The 16,508-nt window shown below is 41.9% G+C and overlaps 1 protein-coding gene across 1 annotated transcript; it reads right to left on the reverse strand.

Moving 5' to 3' along the window:
* Positions 1-650: 650 nt before the first annotated feature.
* Positions 651-16,199, reverse strand: LOC121873996 (ionotropic receptor 93a-like). Its single transcript, XM_042377874.1, has 5 exons — positions 16,018-16,199; positions 12,151-12,387; positions 11,799-11,968; positions 5,903-6,065; positions 651-982 (listed from the first exon to the last, which is right to left on the reverse strand). Exons 1-5 carry the CDS (start codon positions 16,135-16,137, stop codon positions 833-835), a joined length of 840 nt encoding a protein of 279 aa, XP_042233808.1. The 5' UTR covers positions 16,138-16,199; the 3' UTR covers positions 651-832.
* Positions 16,200-16,508: the final 309 nt, after the last annotated feature.

Consider the following 16,508-nt stretch of genomic DNA (forward strand, 5'->3'; position numbering starts at 1 on the left):
TATATATATATATATATATATATATATATATATATATATATATATATATATATATATATATACAATTAGTAGTTGTAAAACTAAGATTTGAAAAATTTACTATCACAAAAATAGTGTAAGTTCTAGGTTATTATAAAAGACAATACTTACTGTACATACCTCATGGATATCATGCTGCAGCCAAACATCCATCCCTATTTGGTAATAACTGCCATCTGCTTTTATGTAATTCTGTACATGGTTGTAAATGGTGACTAATATTTACATTACAAAGAACATAAAGACATAGCCTTAACACATGGAAGGAATTCTTATAACCAGAGGTTAAAATATTGGTCTACCTTACCTATAGCACCCCCAAGTAGATGCAAGATGATGCCAAAGGTTTCTAAAGAACGTTTTATTCTCTCATCATACTCGTACCTCTGTTAAGGCAACACTTCCTACACTGCTGAAGATAACCACTTATACTGCAGTCATAGAAGATCTACCTAAGAGTTCAAATAACATTGAAATATTCCGCTGAGATATTTGTCTTTATCTAAAATGAAATGGGTGTGTTTACTACATAGTGCCAGGTATGATTCGATTGTCTGTACGAGCGTTTTGATTAAAAAGTGAAAGGACGATGAATTAATGAAAGATTTAAGATAATTTACAATTATTATAATTTTAAGTAATTCACAATGTTACAAAATACCTATTTGTCACCTGTTATATTTAATTTTTTTTACTGTTTTAAACAACTTAAGCGGCAAATCAAATATTTACTGAATAAAATTACAATAAACTCTCTCATTGAGCTAATATTAAGTATCCTGTGTTATGTCTCCTAGGATGATCGTTGCTGAGGAGAGGAGCGGAGGTGGGGTGAGCCTCTCTCTCCAAGGAAAGTGAGGAAGGCGATGCTGGTACCCAAAAACAACAAGTAAAAGACGCCTTGAAGATGGTGCAGCCCCAGCACAACCTGGGTTTTGTCCTCCTGGAGAAAAATTTTTTCATTCTGATGCGCTCTGTATATATTGTGTTACAATGTTACAACATTATATAATAAATGAGAACTGTTCACACACACACACCACTACTACTACTACTTTGCTGTCACTCGGAATCGAGTATGACGATCATCCAGCTATGATACAATGATATGAGTTATTAGGGATGTCACCTATGTTGGTGAGTTTTGAGGTGATTAAAGAGGCCGATACGGGACCCGGAGGGTCGTCCACATTCGTTGCACATGTGGAGGGCTCCATCTAGTGTGGGAAGGGCGGTGGCAGCGTATTTCCGGTGTTGGGGCTTGTCTGCCTCGGTTTGCAGTCGGGCTAACTCGAAGGTATTGACACCTTTTCGTGTGGTGCTCCTCCAATCGTTGCGATGTGGAGTAATCGACTTCCAGGTGAGTGGGTCGATTTGGCACTTTTTCAGGTTTGTCTTAAGACTATCCTTATACCTTTTCAATTACCCTCCGGCGTTACGTTTACTATTCATAAGGTGACTGTAAAGTAGCTGCTTTGGCAGTCTACTGTCGTTCATGCGGGTAACAGGGCCAATCCAGCGTTGCTGTTCATTAATAATGGTAGCCTCGATGCTCCTACAATTGGTGTCAGCAAGAATACTGGCATTTGTTATTTTGTTTTCCTAGGAAACTTGGAGAATGGAACGCAGACTACGTTGGTGAAAGTTTTCAAGTGCCTTGAGGCGCCTCCTGTATGTGACCCATGTATCACACTTATATAGCAGGGTGGGGAGGATCATTGCTCGATATACTCGTACATGCAGCTTTGTAGATAATTTCACCTCCCTACAGCAGAAGACACGGTTTCGATGTCTGCGATGGTAGACTGGTGGGAGCCGAGAAACCGAAAGTGGTAACATTAGAGAGGGTACTACACTACAGTTAAGCTGGATGGATGGTGGAGGTGTGTCTGAACCAGGGGCAGGTTGATAGAGAATCTGAGTCTTACGTACATTCACCTCAAGGCCGAAGTGCGCATACGCATCTGTATAGGTGTTTGGGATCTCCTGTGGGTCGTGTTCAGTGTGAGCCACCAGGATGAGGTCGTCTGCATACTGAAGTTTAGTAATGGAAGCTGCTGACACCTTTGTTCTTGCCTGGAATCGTCTCTTGTTGAAAAGACCCCCCTTCACCCGGTACTCGACATCCACCCCGCCGGCTAAATTGGCACTGGCACGAGTAAGGAAGGCAGCCAAGAAAATGGAAAAGAGTTGGTTCCAATACAGAACCCTTGTTTAACCCCTGTTTGGATGGGGAAGAACTCAGACTGGGTGCCTCACAATGACGATGAATTTTGGTGGGCTACCAAAAAGGCTGAGGGTCCACCAGAAGGCTTCTCTGTTGACCGAGTCGAATGCCTTGGTTAGGTCGATGAAATCCATGTACAGGTCACGACGCTGTTCACAGCACTTTTCCTGTAGGTGGCGGGCAGCAAAGATCATGACAATGGTGCCACATGATGGTCTAAAACCACATTGAGATTCTGGGAGAAAGTTTTCCGCCTCAGGAAGGAGTCTGTTTAGGAGGACTCGGGCGATAATCTTGCCAGCTATGGAGAGCAGCGAGATACCACGGTAGTTGCCAGAGTCTGATCGGTCTGCCTTGTTCTTATAAATATTGACAATGGAAGCGTGTTTAGGGGCTTGGGAGATTTCCTCCTTTTCCCATATATTCTCCAGGAGAGAGTGGAAACAACTGGTAAGCAGAGGTCCTCCTGCTTTATAATTCCTCGGCTGGGATTCCATCAGGCCCTGAGGCTTTGTTATTTTTCTTCTGTTTGGTGGCAGTTACTATCTCTCCAAGGATGGAGGATAGCTGAGGTGGGTCAGCTCTGGATGCTGAGGGACCCACTGCATAGTCAGAACATCCACATCGGTGTTTCGGTTGAGTCATGAATGTTAGTGCTCTTTTCAGCTCTGATGGAGGTCTTCATCGTCTTTAATTATGAAGTTACCGTCAGATGACCAGAGGGGGTCTGCGCCACGAGTGGTTGACCCATAAAGTGTTTTAATGGATTAAAAAAATTTCGCGCATCTTGTGCTAATATGCATGTTCTGTATTTCACATGCTTTATTTTTAAGCCAATCATCCCTTAGAATGCGAAGTTCCCTCTGGGCTGCCGCTTTCTTCCTGCGGAAGGTATCAGTCTTGGTCCGAGACTGAGGTTTGTTCTGCCAATCAGTAAAGGCGTTCATCATCGCTGAATACTTTGATTGACGGGTCATTTTCGTCAAACCAGTCCTGGTGTATTCTTTTGATATGGCAGAGGGTCTTTCTGCAGGTTTTTGTCGTAACAGTGTTGACAGTATCCCATACAGCACTGAGATTCGCTGTGTTTGCTGTTGGTTTATTTATAAGCACATGTTCGAGCTGCTCTCTGAAAGCACGTGGTACTAGTGGATCCTCCACACTCTTAGTATTAAACCTCTTCCGAAGGCTTGTTGCCTTCACCGTTTTGGGGTGATGTGAAGTGAGAGCTTGGCTCTGACAAGTCGATGATCAGTGTCACAGTCGTCTGAGCCACGTGTGGCACGGGTGATAAGGACATCTCGACGATCTCTTTCTCTGACAATGATGTAGTCAATGAGATGCCAGTGTTTGGATCATGGGTCTTGCCACGAACCCTTGAACTTGTCGGCCTGCCGAAACAAGGTATTGGTGATAGTGAGGCTGTGGCAAGCACACTTGCTGAGGAGGAGTAGGCCATTGGCATTACACTTGGCTAGTCCATTTCTTCCTTTGGTTCCTTGCCAAATGTTAGCATCTCTGCCAACTCTGGCATTGAAGTCACCAAGGAGCACCACCTTGTCATCTCTGGAGATAGAGGTTAGCACTCTGTCAAGGTCGGCGTTAAAAGGCCTCCTTGATGTCATTGTCTGCATCCAGTGTTGGGGTGTATGCAGTGAAGAAGAAGGCATGAAGTGAGTGATTCAGTAGGACTCGAAGCATCGTGAGGCGCTCGTTGATCCAAATAGGCATTTCAATTTGCCTGTGTAGGATGAGTTGGCGGATGGCAAAGCCAACTTCATAAATGCAGTTTCTCTCCGCAGCAGGCTTACCCTTCCAGAAGAAGATGTAGCCAGACCCGCGTTCTTTGAGCTGGCTCTCATCTGGGAGCCGGGACTCACTAATGGCTGCTATGTCGATGTTATACCTAGTCAGCTCTTTTGCCACAAAGGCAGTTTTCCGTCAGGACGCTCATATGTGCCAGTGTCCAGAAGGGTCCTTTCATTCCATACAGCTACCATAAGAGGTTGTATGGTTTGTTTTTGTTTGGATCAGTGATTTTGACTGTGTTTTCGACCAGTTGCCTAGTCAGGTTGTGTTTTTAGACAGACTATGTTTAGCCCCTTTTCTAGCCCCCTCCCCATGTGGGGTGAGCAGAGTGGCTCCTCGAAAGGGCTGTTCAATCTCGCAGATAGGACCGGATTGCACTGCTGCCTCAATCCCAGTGCATAAACAACCATATTATCTGTGCCGCCCATGTGCAGAGTTGTGACTAGAGACTCCCGGCTGTCATCTCCGCCTATTGTGAGACCACACCTGGATTACGCAGTTCAGTTCTGGTCACCGTATTACAGAATGGATATAGAATCCTTGGAAAGAATTCAGAGGAGAATGACAAGACTAATCCCGGGCATTAGGAACCTTGAGTATAGAGACAGGTAAAAGCATCTTAATTTGCACTTCCTCGAGAGACGTAGAGCGAGGGGCGACCTGATAGAGGTGTATAAGTGGAAGGCAGGGCTAAACAAAGGGGACATTACACAGGTACTCAAACTATCCAACCAGGAGCGAACTCGTAACAATGGTTTTAAATTAGACAAATTTAGATTTAGGCGTGAAATAGGTAAACACTGGTTTGGAAACAGAGTAGTGGATGAATGGAACAAGTTACCAAATATCATCATTAAATCGAATACGCTGAATAGCTTTAAACATAGGTTGGATGCTTATATGAGCAATAGGGGTTGGGTGTAAAAGGGACTGCCCAGAATGGGCCAATAGGCCCGCTGCAGTTTCCTCCATTCTTATGTTCTATTCTCGTCGCCACTCGTCCATCGCTATAGGACTTTTGGGGGTATAGGGGTTTTGATGATGATGAGAGGTATGATGAACTGGATGATGGCTGCGCGTGAGTTGATTTATGTGGTAAGGTAGGACTTCAGGCTGCAACCACACATCTTGGCTCTCCCTTTTCCTGAGCCAGTGGTGCAAGTGTTGCAACGACTGGGGAGAGGGAGAGTTGCAATGGATTGCAGATAGCCCAGTTTGTTGGGTTTCGCCTTAGTAGCCTGTCCATCAGGCATTGCCTTCGTCCGCCGGTGTATTCGTTGGGTTTCCATGGTGATCACCTCTTCCGCCTATACTGTCGTTGGGGTCTTGTTGGAGCTCTGTAAGCATGATCTGCCTGATGCATGGTTCCACCGTACATTTTTCGTTTGGGGTTAATCCGCAAGGCAGCGGGGCAATGGCTGGTAGGCGCCAGAACGTGTCCACATGCCAGTGGGCCTATGTACCGTCCCTCTGGGGCCACTGCTACTCCGAGATCCCCTGCTGGTCTAGTCTGAACCCACGAGGCACCCAGTTGCCGTGTGTTGCACAGCAGGAGTCTTGATTGTGAAAAGGCTGTGTACTGTCAGAATAAGATTTATGCAAGTTGCTTCCCTGTTCGCCACGAGGGCTAACCAGCGGCGGCAGCTGAAAGAGAGAGGGAGGAAGCAGTGCTTGCTCCTCAACACTACCATAATGTGCCACTCTAGACGCATTTCACCACCCTGCGTGCGACACACACACACACAGCGTGCACACAAAAGTAGGCAATAAGTTTTAAATTATTATCTTGAAAAAAAAATTAAACAAGACAGGTGGTGATTACAGTACCTCTGCTTGACCTCTCATGGTTGTCTTGGAGTCTACTCGTGTGGCCTTCCTATTTTCCCTGACTCGCTTGGCTGTTACTACACCTCTCCAGTGACTGATTACACCAGCAGCATCCATCTGAGATATCATCTGACGAAAGCGTCCGTAAAATGGCGCACCCTTCCTGTGTATATATATATATATATATATATATATATATATATATATATATATATATATATATATATATATATATATATATATATATATATATATATATATATATATATATATATAAAATCACACGGGAAAAGGGAAACAACGGAGCACCTTAGCTTTCGTCTTTATTCAAGACATCTTCAGAGGCAACTGGATTACATGGACAGAGAGAGGCTTAAATATACAGGGTGACCTTATTAAACATGAGGTCAGGTCATAATGATGTCATCCACTAATCCCCACACCAACACACACGTAGAGGAGCTTAAGAGAAGGGGGGTGACGTGACTAGTCAGGTCAGGTCAAAAATAAGGGACCCACTAAATAAGAACATAAGAACATAAGAAAATAAGGAGTCTGCAATAGGCCGGTTGGCCTGTGCATGACAGCTCCTGTCGAGAGTTACTACCACTCTCTATCATCCATGAATCTATCTAGCCTCCTTTTGAAACTTTCCAGAGTTCCCGCACTTACTACAAAGTTGCTAAGCTTGTTCCACTCGTCCACCACCCTATTTGTGAACCAGTTTCTTCCTATCTCCCTCCTAAACCTAAACTTATCCAACTTGAATCCGTTGCTCCGAGTCCTATCCTGCTCGGATATTATAAGTACTTTATCTATATCCCCTTTATTGATTCCTTTCACCCACTTAAATACTTCTATCATATCTCCCCGCACTCTTCGTCTTTCTAGGGAATGCAAGTTAAGTTTATTTAACCTATCCTGATATGGAAGGTTTCTAAGTCCCTGAATCATTTTTGTCATTCTTCGCTGCACCGACTCTAGTGAATTTATATCCATTCTATAATAGGGGCACCAGAACTGAACCGCATAATCGAGGTGCGGCCTAACTAGCGCAAGATATAGTTGCAATAAGACCTCTGCACTCTTGTTACTTACACTTCCTGATATAAAACCCAATACTCTGTTTGCTTTATTTCGAACATTAACGCACTGTTTTCTAGGCCGTAGGTCCGGGCTTACAAGTACCCCTAGGTCTCTTTCACAAGTCGACTTCTCTAGGTTGATGTTGTTCAGGCTGTATACATTATAAGTATTTGTTCTTCCAATATTAAGTACGCTGCACTTGCTGGTGTTGAATTTCATTTGCCATTTTTCAGACCACCCCTGCAGTTTATTTAGATCCTCCTGTAATGCATTTGCATCCTGCCCTGAATTAATTTGCCGCCCTATTTTGGTGTCATCCGCAAACTTGCTTATGTCACTGCTGATCCCAGTATCTAAATCGTTTATGTAGATTATGAACAAGAGTGGGCCTAGTACTGACCCCTGGGGAACCCCACTGGTTACACGGCCCCACTCAGATTTAACACCATCTACGCTGACCCTCTGCGTTCTATCGGTGAGCCATGATTTTATCCAATTTAAAACTTTCCCCTCTCATGCGGTACTCTGTCAAATGCTTTGCTAAAGTCTAAGTAAATAACATCGTAATTTTCGTCATTATCTACTACCTCGAAGACTTTCCTAAAAAACGTTAGCAGATTTGTTAGACAAGATTTTCCCTTTGTAAACCCATGTTGAGAGTCGTAGATTAATTTGCTTTTCTCTAGATGCGATCGGATGCTATCTGCTATAATTGATTCAAGAAATTTCCCCACTACTGACGTCAAACTGATCGGCCGGTAATTTGACGCTGATGCTCTGTCTCCCTTTTTAAATATGGGTACTACATTCGCCTGTTTCCACAACTCTGGCACAACTCCAGTGTCTAATGATTTTGTAAATAAATTTACGAGGGGTCCGCTAATCTGTTCCCTACACTCTTTTAAGACTCGAGGAAAAATTTCATCCCGCCCTGGGGATTTTGTGTTCTTTAGTTTATTTATCTTCTTAAGAACATCCTCTTTTCTGATGGTGATATTCTTTAATTTCTCTTCTTCCTTTCCCTTAAATATCAGTTCCACCTCCGGAATTTCATCGCAAATTTCTTCTGTGAAAACTGATAAGAAGTAGCTGTTCAATGCTTTGCTCATGTCTTCACTGCCATTTATCAATTCTCCCCTCCCTGACTTTAAAGGCCCAACTTTGTCCTTGACCTTTGTCCTATATACCTGGAAAAATCCCTTGAGATTCGCCTTTGATTCTCTTGCTATTTTGATTTCATAGTCTCTCTTTGCTTTCCTTACATTTCTCTTAACATTCCTAGATAGTTCATTATACCTGTTTCTGAGCTGCTCCTCCCCTCCCTTTAATTTCTTTATTCTGTGACACAAGATGATTTAAATACTTCTAAGCTTTTTTCCCAAGCAATGGGGTGATTATTATTCCTAACATGAACGAACAAGGCACTGCTTTCAGATGCTGTTCTGATATTATACATATGTTGTTTGATTCTGAGCTGCAATGTTTTTCCTGTCTGTCCTACATAATTACAATTATATTTGCTACATGGAATACAATAAACACTTCCATTTACATTCAAACTTGGGCTATTTCTTATTAACATATTGATAATGGTTGAGTCATATTTGAAAACAACATTAATATTTCGAAGCTTGAGGGACCGAACTAACGGGACAAATTCATTACGATAGGGCAGAGTCAAAATATTCTTAAGTGTAGGAATTTGTCAGGTTTGAGAGGAATGAAAGGATTTTTTAACCCTTTTAAAACAACGATCAACAAACACAGACGGGTACCCGAGTTTCTGTGCAATGGAACGAATGTGTTTCAATTCATCGTCAATAAATTCAGAGTCACAAATAGTGTGCAGATGCTGATGCTGATGTCACATACACAAGCACACTAAGATGTGAGTCTGCTGCGGGTTTAAACATTTTGACACACACACACACACACACACACACATATATATATATATATATATATATATATATATATATATATATATATATATATATATATATATATATATATATATATATATATATATATATATATATATATGAAGCGCAGACTTTGCTCGGATGGGTAAGGGGAAGTTGTTTCACAGCGCACCATGACAATTTATGGAGGTCTAGGACTGAGAGGAGCGCATGAGGGGTGGTATTAGTAGGTCTGGATGCCTAAGTTGTATCTCTAGTTATCCCAAAACTGGAAATAATTATTCACAATCAAGTGATTAACAGATTACTTAACAAAGAGAGCACAGCAGTAAGTGTTAATTCCTTGAATTTTAAAATTTTCAGTTTAGCAAATTGTTCGCTACTGAGATCAATATTTTTCAAGTAAGTCATTGTTTGCATAACTCTCTTTTGGGTAGTGACCAAGGATTGTGTTTTAGTGGAGCCGGAGGCCCCCCATAGCGTGTGTTCGTGCAACAAGTGTTGGTAAACAAGGTCTAATAGATATCTTCATTAGTGCAGGTGTGCAGATAAACTATGCTATTTATGGGATATTTTATGCAAACAGTTGCAGTTAATAATATTATTTTATTTGCATTACAAATCATGTCAGCACAATACACGTAAACGCGAAATCAACGAAATATTCCAAAAACAAAGTGCGAAAGTTATGGGTCTGTGTATATTTCGTGAGCAAAATATTAGCCTGTATAATAGGTAAGTTAAGAACTTGGTCATGATCTTATTGTTTTATATCAATATTTGATTTCAAACAAATCTAGGCTGTTGCATAACAAATTGCTTCCATGACTGTTTCTCTGGTGTTCAGTTCCCAGAAATATATACCTGGGTCCGCTCTAGTGTACAGTACGGAAGAAATATGCATGAACTTTCCTGACAGACGGCCGTCACTCAAAAGGCCGGAGACAAAATGATATGGTTCACCTCTCCCACAGTTTCTATATTTCTTATTCTAAACATAATAACTAACTGACCGGCTGGTGGCTTACTGTGATGAAAGCCGTTCAAACGAGGGGTGAAGTTGCATTTTATAAGGAAAGAATGATAATACTATTCATGCCATGACTATGGACCAGCTGCCTAAGGATTCGTTGGCTGGTTCAAGAAGCAATTACTGCCGTCAGTCAACCTCACAGTGCATCATAACGAGACTGGCCAATGAGACGGGACTGCGAGGTGGTGCTAGGGAGGTGAACCTGTAGCCGCGAACCATCACCCCGGCAGTAAGACTCCTAGCTGGCCCGGTCAACACTTGCTGCCGTGAGCTGTGTGTGCTGTGGAGTACTGCCGTGAGCTTGGTGTGTTGTGGTAGTACTGCCGTGAGCTGTGTGTGCTGTGGGAGTACTGCCGTGAGCTGTGTGTGCTGTGGGAGTACTGCCGTGAGCTGTGTGTGCTGTGGGAGTACTGCCGTGAGTTGTATGTGTTGTGGGAGTACTGCCGTGAGCTGTGTGTGCTGGGGATGCCGTGAGCTGTGTGTGTTAGTACTGCCGTGTGTGTGCTAGTAGGGAGCTGTGTGCTATTACTGCCGGTGTGTGCTATGGGCATTACTGCCGGAGCTGTGTGTGTTGGGAGTACTGCCGTGAGCTGTGTGTGTTAGGAGTACTGCCGTGCTGTGTGTGTGGGGAGTACTGTGTGAGCTGTGTGTGTTAGAGCTGACTGCCGTGAGCTGTGTGTGTTGTGAGTACTGCCGTGAGCTGTGTGTGCAAGTACTGCCGTGAACGTGAGTTGTGTGTGTGTGGGGAGCTGTGAGCTGTGTGTGCTATGGGGTACTGCCGTGAGCTGTGTGTGTTGTGGTGCACGTGAGCTGTGTGTGTTGTGGAGTACTGCCGTGAGCTGTGTGTGCTATGGGAGTACTGCCGTGAGCTGCCGTGAGCTGTGTGTGTGTGGAGTACTGCCGTGAGCTGTGTGTGCTATGGGGAGTAGCTGCCGTGAGCTGTGTGTGTTAGGAGTACTGCCGTGAGTTGTGTGTGTTAGAGTACTGCCGTGAGCTGTGTGTGTTAGGTGAGTGTGTGTGTTGTGGAGTACTGCCGTGAGCTGTGTGTGTTACTGCCGTGAGTTGTGTGCTATGGGAGTACTGCCGTGAGCTGTGTGTGTTAGGAGTACTGCCGTGAGCTGTGTGTGTTAGTGAGCCGTTAGCCGTTAGCTGTGCGTGTTAGGGAGCACTGCCGTGAGCTGTGTGTGTTAGGAGTACTGACGTGAGCTGTGTGTGTGTGGGGAGTACTGTAATGCCGTGAGTTGTGTGTGTTAGTGGGAGCTGTGTGTGTTGGGGGTACTGTAATGCCGTGTGTTGTGTGTGGTTAGGTGAGTACTGCCGTGGCTGCGTGGTGGCTATGAGTACTGCCGTGAGCTGTGTATACTAGCTGTGTGTGTGTTTGCCGTGAATGTCTGCCATACTGTGAGCTGTTAGAGTGTGTGTGTTGTAGAAGTACTGCCGTGAACTGTGCTGTGGGGTACTGCCGAACGTCGTGGAGTGCTGCCGCGTGTCGTAGGAGTACTGCCGTGTGTCATACTGGTTTTGTGTGTTTTAATTATTACATAGTTCAGTCCACCCTAATACGTTGTTAATACTAACCCTATTATTCTATTGGAAATAGAATAACAATATTATAATGTTGACGATTGAAAATAAAAATGTAGAGTAATAGAAACGATTTTAATAATGATAAATGTATAAATATTGGCATTAACATAATGTTTTATTATTATTATCATTATTATTATTATTATTATTATTATTATTATTATTATTATTATATAAGAAGATTAGCCAAAAAACAATAATTTAATGATATTTCTTAAATTGCCAATTCATATTTGGCAGTATCCTAAAGTGAGAGCTGTTCACTCACCTAAAACTCCAGCCAAAAGCACCTAAGACGTAGATCCCGTTATTACTGACGTAGAAGGGGTTGTTGTCGGTGTAGCGGGAGGCGATGATGATGTTAATATAATTCTGGAAGTCGATCAGGGAGAACCCTCCTGCTAACACCTTCTGCAATGCTTCTTCGGCTACCATCACCTGGTATGCAATACTAATTATGGAATTGAGAAATATATGTCTTTCGCAGCTATATATATTTTTCTTTATACATAAATATAAATGCTAATTAAATCTGACTCTTTAAATTTCATAAGTGGAATCTAGTTCATTTACTGAAAAAGATGTTTCATACTTGTTTAAAATGTACAACAATTATTTACCTCCATCCCTTTGAATATCTGCTTCACTATGGGATCGGTGTGCTTGGCAAAATATTCATAAGCTGCCCCCTTGTACAGCCAAGGCTCAGTGGCCCATCGCCAGTTTCCCTGAGACACCAGATCTTGGTAATTGTCTAGGGTTGGTGATCTCCCCTGGACCGTCAAGTGAGCAATCAGTGAAGAACGGTACCCTGTAGCGATGACCAGACAAAACACCAGCCACCACCCAACCAACATCTGGACACATGCATAAAAAGAGTAAACCATCATCAACCTCCATCAAATCGTCACAGAAGTCATGAAAAAAATTGTGAACTCCCTATGATTTTTGGGGGTCTGTAGGATTTTATTTCTTAAAAGAGAAAATGTGGGCCTTAGAATCACAAGGCAGCAAAGAGTTAGAAATGTGTAGTACGTTAAATAGTCATTTTCGCTCCGTATTCACAAATGAAAACCTAGCACAGTTTCCAGAAGTTCATAAGGTATATAACGACAGTATCGAAAATATGTTGATGAATATCAATATTACTAGTAACGATGTGCTTAAAGAAATTAACAAACTGAAGCCACATAAATCGCCTGGTCCAGACGAGGTATATGCTAGAATATTAAAAGAATGTAGAGATGAGTTGAGTAATCCATTAGCAGTTTTATTTAATAAGTCATTAGAATCAGGCCTAGTGCCAGAAGCTTGGAAACTTGCAAATGTAGTTCCGATTTTCAAAAAAGGTGATAAATCAATTGCATCAAATTACCGTCCCATTAGTCTCACGTTAATCATAGGCAAGTTGCTAGAGTCAATTATTGCTACGAAAATCAGAAGCCACCTTGAAACATTCAACTTAATTCATTCTTCTCAGCACGGGTTCACCCAGGGACGTTCTTGTCTCACAAATTTGCTTAGCTTTTTCTCAGAAGTATATGAAGCGGTAGATAATGATAAGTCATATGATATAATTTATTTAGATTTCAGTAAAGCATTCGATAGAGTCCCTCATGAGAGATTGATAAGGAAGGTAGAAGCACATGGAATAGGTGGATCATTATTAAAATGGATTAGGTCATGGTTAACTGGTAGGAAACAAAGAGTCAGCATAAATGGATTTAAGTCAGACTGGGGTGCGGTCAAAAGCGGAGTTCCCCAGGGATCTGTATTAGGCCCTCTGCTGTTTGTTATATTCATTAATGATCTTGATTTAGGTATAACTAGTAGGATTAGTAAATTTGCAGATGATACCAAAATGGGGAGAGTGATAAATTCAGACAGTGACTTTGAACACCTTCAAAGAGATCTAGATACCTTACATGAGTGGTCAGTAGACTGGCAAATGAATTTTAATACTGATAAATGCAAGGTACTACAGATAGGGAAGACGAATACAAACGTTAAGTATAAACTAGGTAACACGGAAATAGAAAACTCAGATTGTGAAAAAGATCTAGGTGTATTTGTTAGCAACGACTTGAAACCTAGAAAACAATGTATTAGCGTTCGCAACAAGGCAAACAGGATTCTTGGGTTCATATCTAGGAGTGTGAGTAACAGAACTGCTGACGTTATCTTGAAACTTTACCTAGCATTAGTGAGGCCACACATGGATTATGCGGTTCAATTCTGGTGTCCTTATTATAGAATGGACATAGATTCTTTGGAGAGAGTACAAAGAAGAATGACAAAAATGATCCATAATATTAGAAACCTTCCATATGAAGAAAGACTGAAAAGCTTAGGCTTGCATTCATTAGAGAGGCGTAGAGTTAGGGGAGATATGATAGAGGTGTTCAAGTTGGTAAGTGGGATTAACAAGGGTAAAATGGAAGATGTTCTGAAGCTCAGTGATAACGAAATAACTAGAACAAATGGCTTTAAGTTAGATAAATTCCGATTCAGAAAGAATATTGGCAAGCAAAGGTTTGGTAATAGAGTTGTGGATATGTGGAATAGGCTACCGAGTGCTATAGTAGGATCGGGGACGCTAGGGAGCTTCAAGACGAAGTTGGATAGGCACATGGAAGTGCTGGGATGGGTGTGAAAGGGATCTGCCCTGTATGGGCCAGTCGGCCTCCTGCAGTATCCCACTTTCTTATGTTCTTATGTTCTTAAGAGACCTAGGGGTACTTGTAAGCCCGGACCTACGGCCTAGAAAACAGTGCGTTAATGTTCAAAATAAGGTAAACAGAATATTGGGTTTTATATCTAGAAGTGTAAGTAACAAGAGTGCAGAGGTCTTATTGCAACTATATCTTGCGCTAGTCAGGCCGCACCTCGATTATGCGGTTCAGTTCTGGTGCCCCTATTATAGAATGGATATAAATTCACTAGAGTCGGTGCAGCGAAGAATGACAAAAATGATTCAGGGACTTAGAAACCTTCCATATCAGGATAGGTTAAAGAAACTTAACTTGCATTCCCTAGAAAGACGAAGAGTGCGGGGAGATATGATAGAAGTATTTAAGTGGGTGAAAGGAATTAATAAAGGGGATATAGATAAAGTTCTTATAATATCCGAGCAGGATAGGACTCGAAGCAACGGATTCAAGTTGGATAAGTTTAGGTTTAGGAGGGAGATAGGAAGAAACTGTTTCACAAATAGGGTGGTGGACGAGTGGAACAAGCTTAGCAACTTTGTAGTAAGTGCGGGAACTCTGGAAAGTTTCAAAAGGAGGCTAGATAGATTCATGGATGATAGAGAGTGGTAGTAACTATCGACAGGAGATGCCATGCACAGGCCAACCGGCCTATTGCAGACTCCTTATTTTCTTATGTTCTTATGTTCTTAAAAAATGAGAAATAGGCCACAAACGTTTTTTGTTTGTTACTCCACAACCAATAAAGATTTCGAGGTGGGGTTTGTTTTATTTTGAAAATATTTTTTATAAGAGTTTTGTGTATGAGTTTCATGCATCGCAGACCATGAGCCCCAGATGCTCGCCCATTGGCCAAAATGGGTCTACTCGGTGTGTCTTTGGCTCCTATGTGAGTTAAAGGGACGCAGTTCAGTGGGGTGAGACTTGCGGCCTTGTGTGACGAATGCCCGTTGAATATGGTTATTTTAGGTACAAAATCAATGTATATCAGTGCTTTTTTGATCATGTGAGAGCTCCACAAGGTCGTAAATCCAAGCTCCAAAGACATAACTCAACTTAGAGAATACGTTGGAACCAATAATTCCATTTCCCCTGTGGTGGCACTTGTGGCCTTGTGTATCTGAGGCCCTCAAATATTCTTGAGAAACTTTCCGATTTTTAATACAGATTTATGCTTTGGAGTAATGGAGAAGTTGAAAGTCAACTTGTTATATTTGTAAATTAAAAATTACCACAAACTTTCGCATACTTTGCAAACCATATAAAAAGAACATCGCCTTTACATGGCACACTTAGATTTGAGAGTACGTGGATTATCTCGACTTCCTTCTTGATTGATATTATATATCTGTTCTAAAAACGAAATTCCTTTTAAAGAAAATAAGACTTTCCAGTCCATGTTCTATTTTGTTTGTGAAAATGCTAAGTCTTTATAAAAAAAAAAAAAAGAATTTCTAAAAATAATATTAATAATACAATCCGATACGCATAAATCCTCTTTTATAGTAACTGTGATGGACAGGTAGCCCATCAGCACGTGCCTAATTCCTTTAGTAATATATAATTATCATATCTCGTGGTGTACTGTATAAACTACATGCCTCAGCAGGTGCACAGATAACGGACAAGAGACGTATACATCCTTAGAATGGAAATCACCGAAATCATCAATGCACAAAATCATCGATTTATGACTGTCAGAATGTTTGCTATAAGATATTTTTTTTATCATTAACTCGTCCAGGGAACAGAGGTCATGTGAGACCGAGTGACAATGACCTGGCCTGATACGCTAACGGAGGGGTCGAGAGGAGGCTGCTCCAGAAGGGCGCCCCAGCCGTAAAGGAGTGCGGTGTTGAACCTAACACCACGACCTCCTGTCATCCACCGCCACGCCATCTGCAGAACCCATATCAGCACACTCCATCCGACCACGCTCCCCAGCAATGCAAACCAGAGGTATCCTGAAGGAAGAATTACACACATTATATATATATATATATATATATATATATATATATATATATATATATATATATATATATATATATATATATATTATGTAACCAGCCGGAATTCTACCTATTGGGGTTTTTGAGTTATAGTGGATAGTAATGCAGTGGAAGCGCCCCTCAGAGAATACCGAACCAGCACAAACACAATTAATAAAAGTATTTTCCGTGACCGTGGAACAGCCAGTACCTGTGATTGGGGTTAATGAGACGCACTGGTAAAAGATAACACTTCTATTCCTTCCAACACTACAGACG

Source organism: Homarus americanus, unplaced genomic scaffold (genome assembly GCF_018991925.1).
Source record: "Homarus americanus isolate GMGI-L3 unplaced genomic scaffold, GMGI_Hamer_2.0 scaffold25827, whole genome shotgun sequence".
Classification (NCBI taxonomy): Eukaryota; Metazoa; Arthropoda; class Malacostraca; order Decapoda; family Nephropidae; genus Homarus; species Homarus americanus.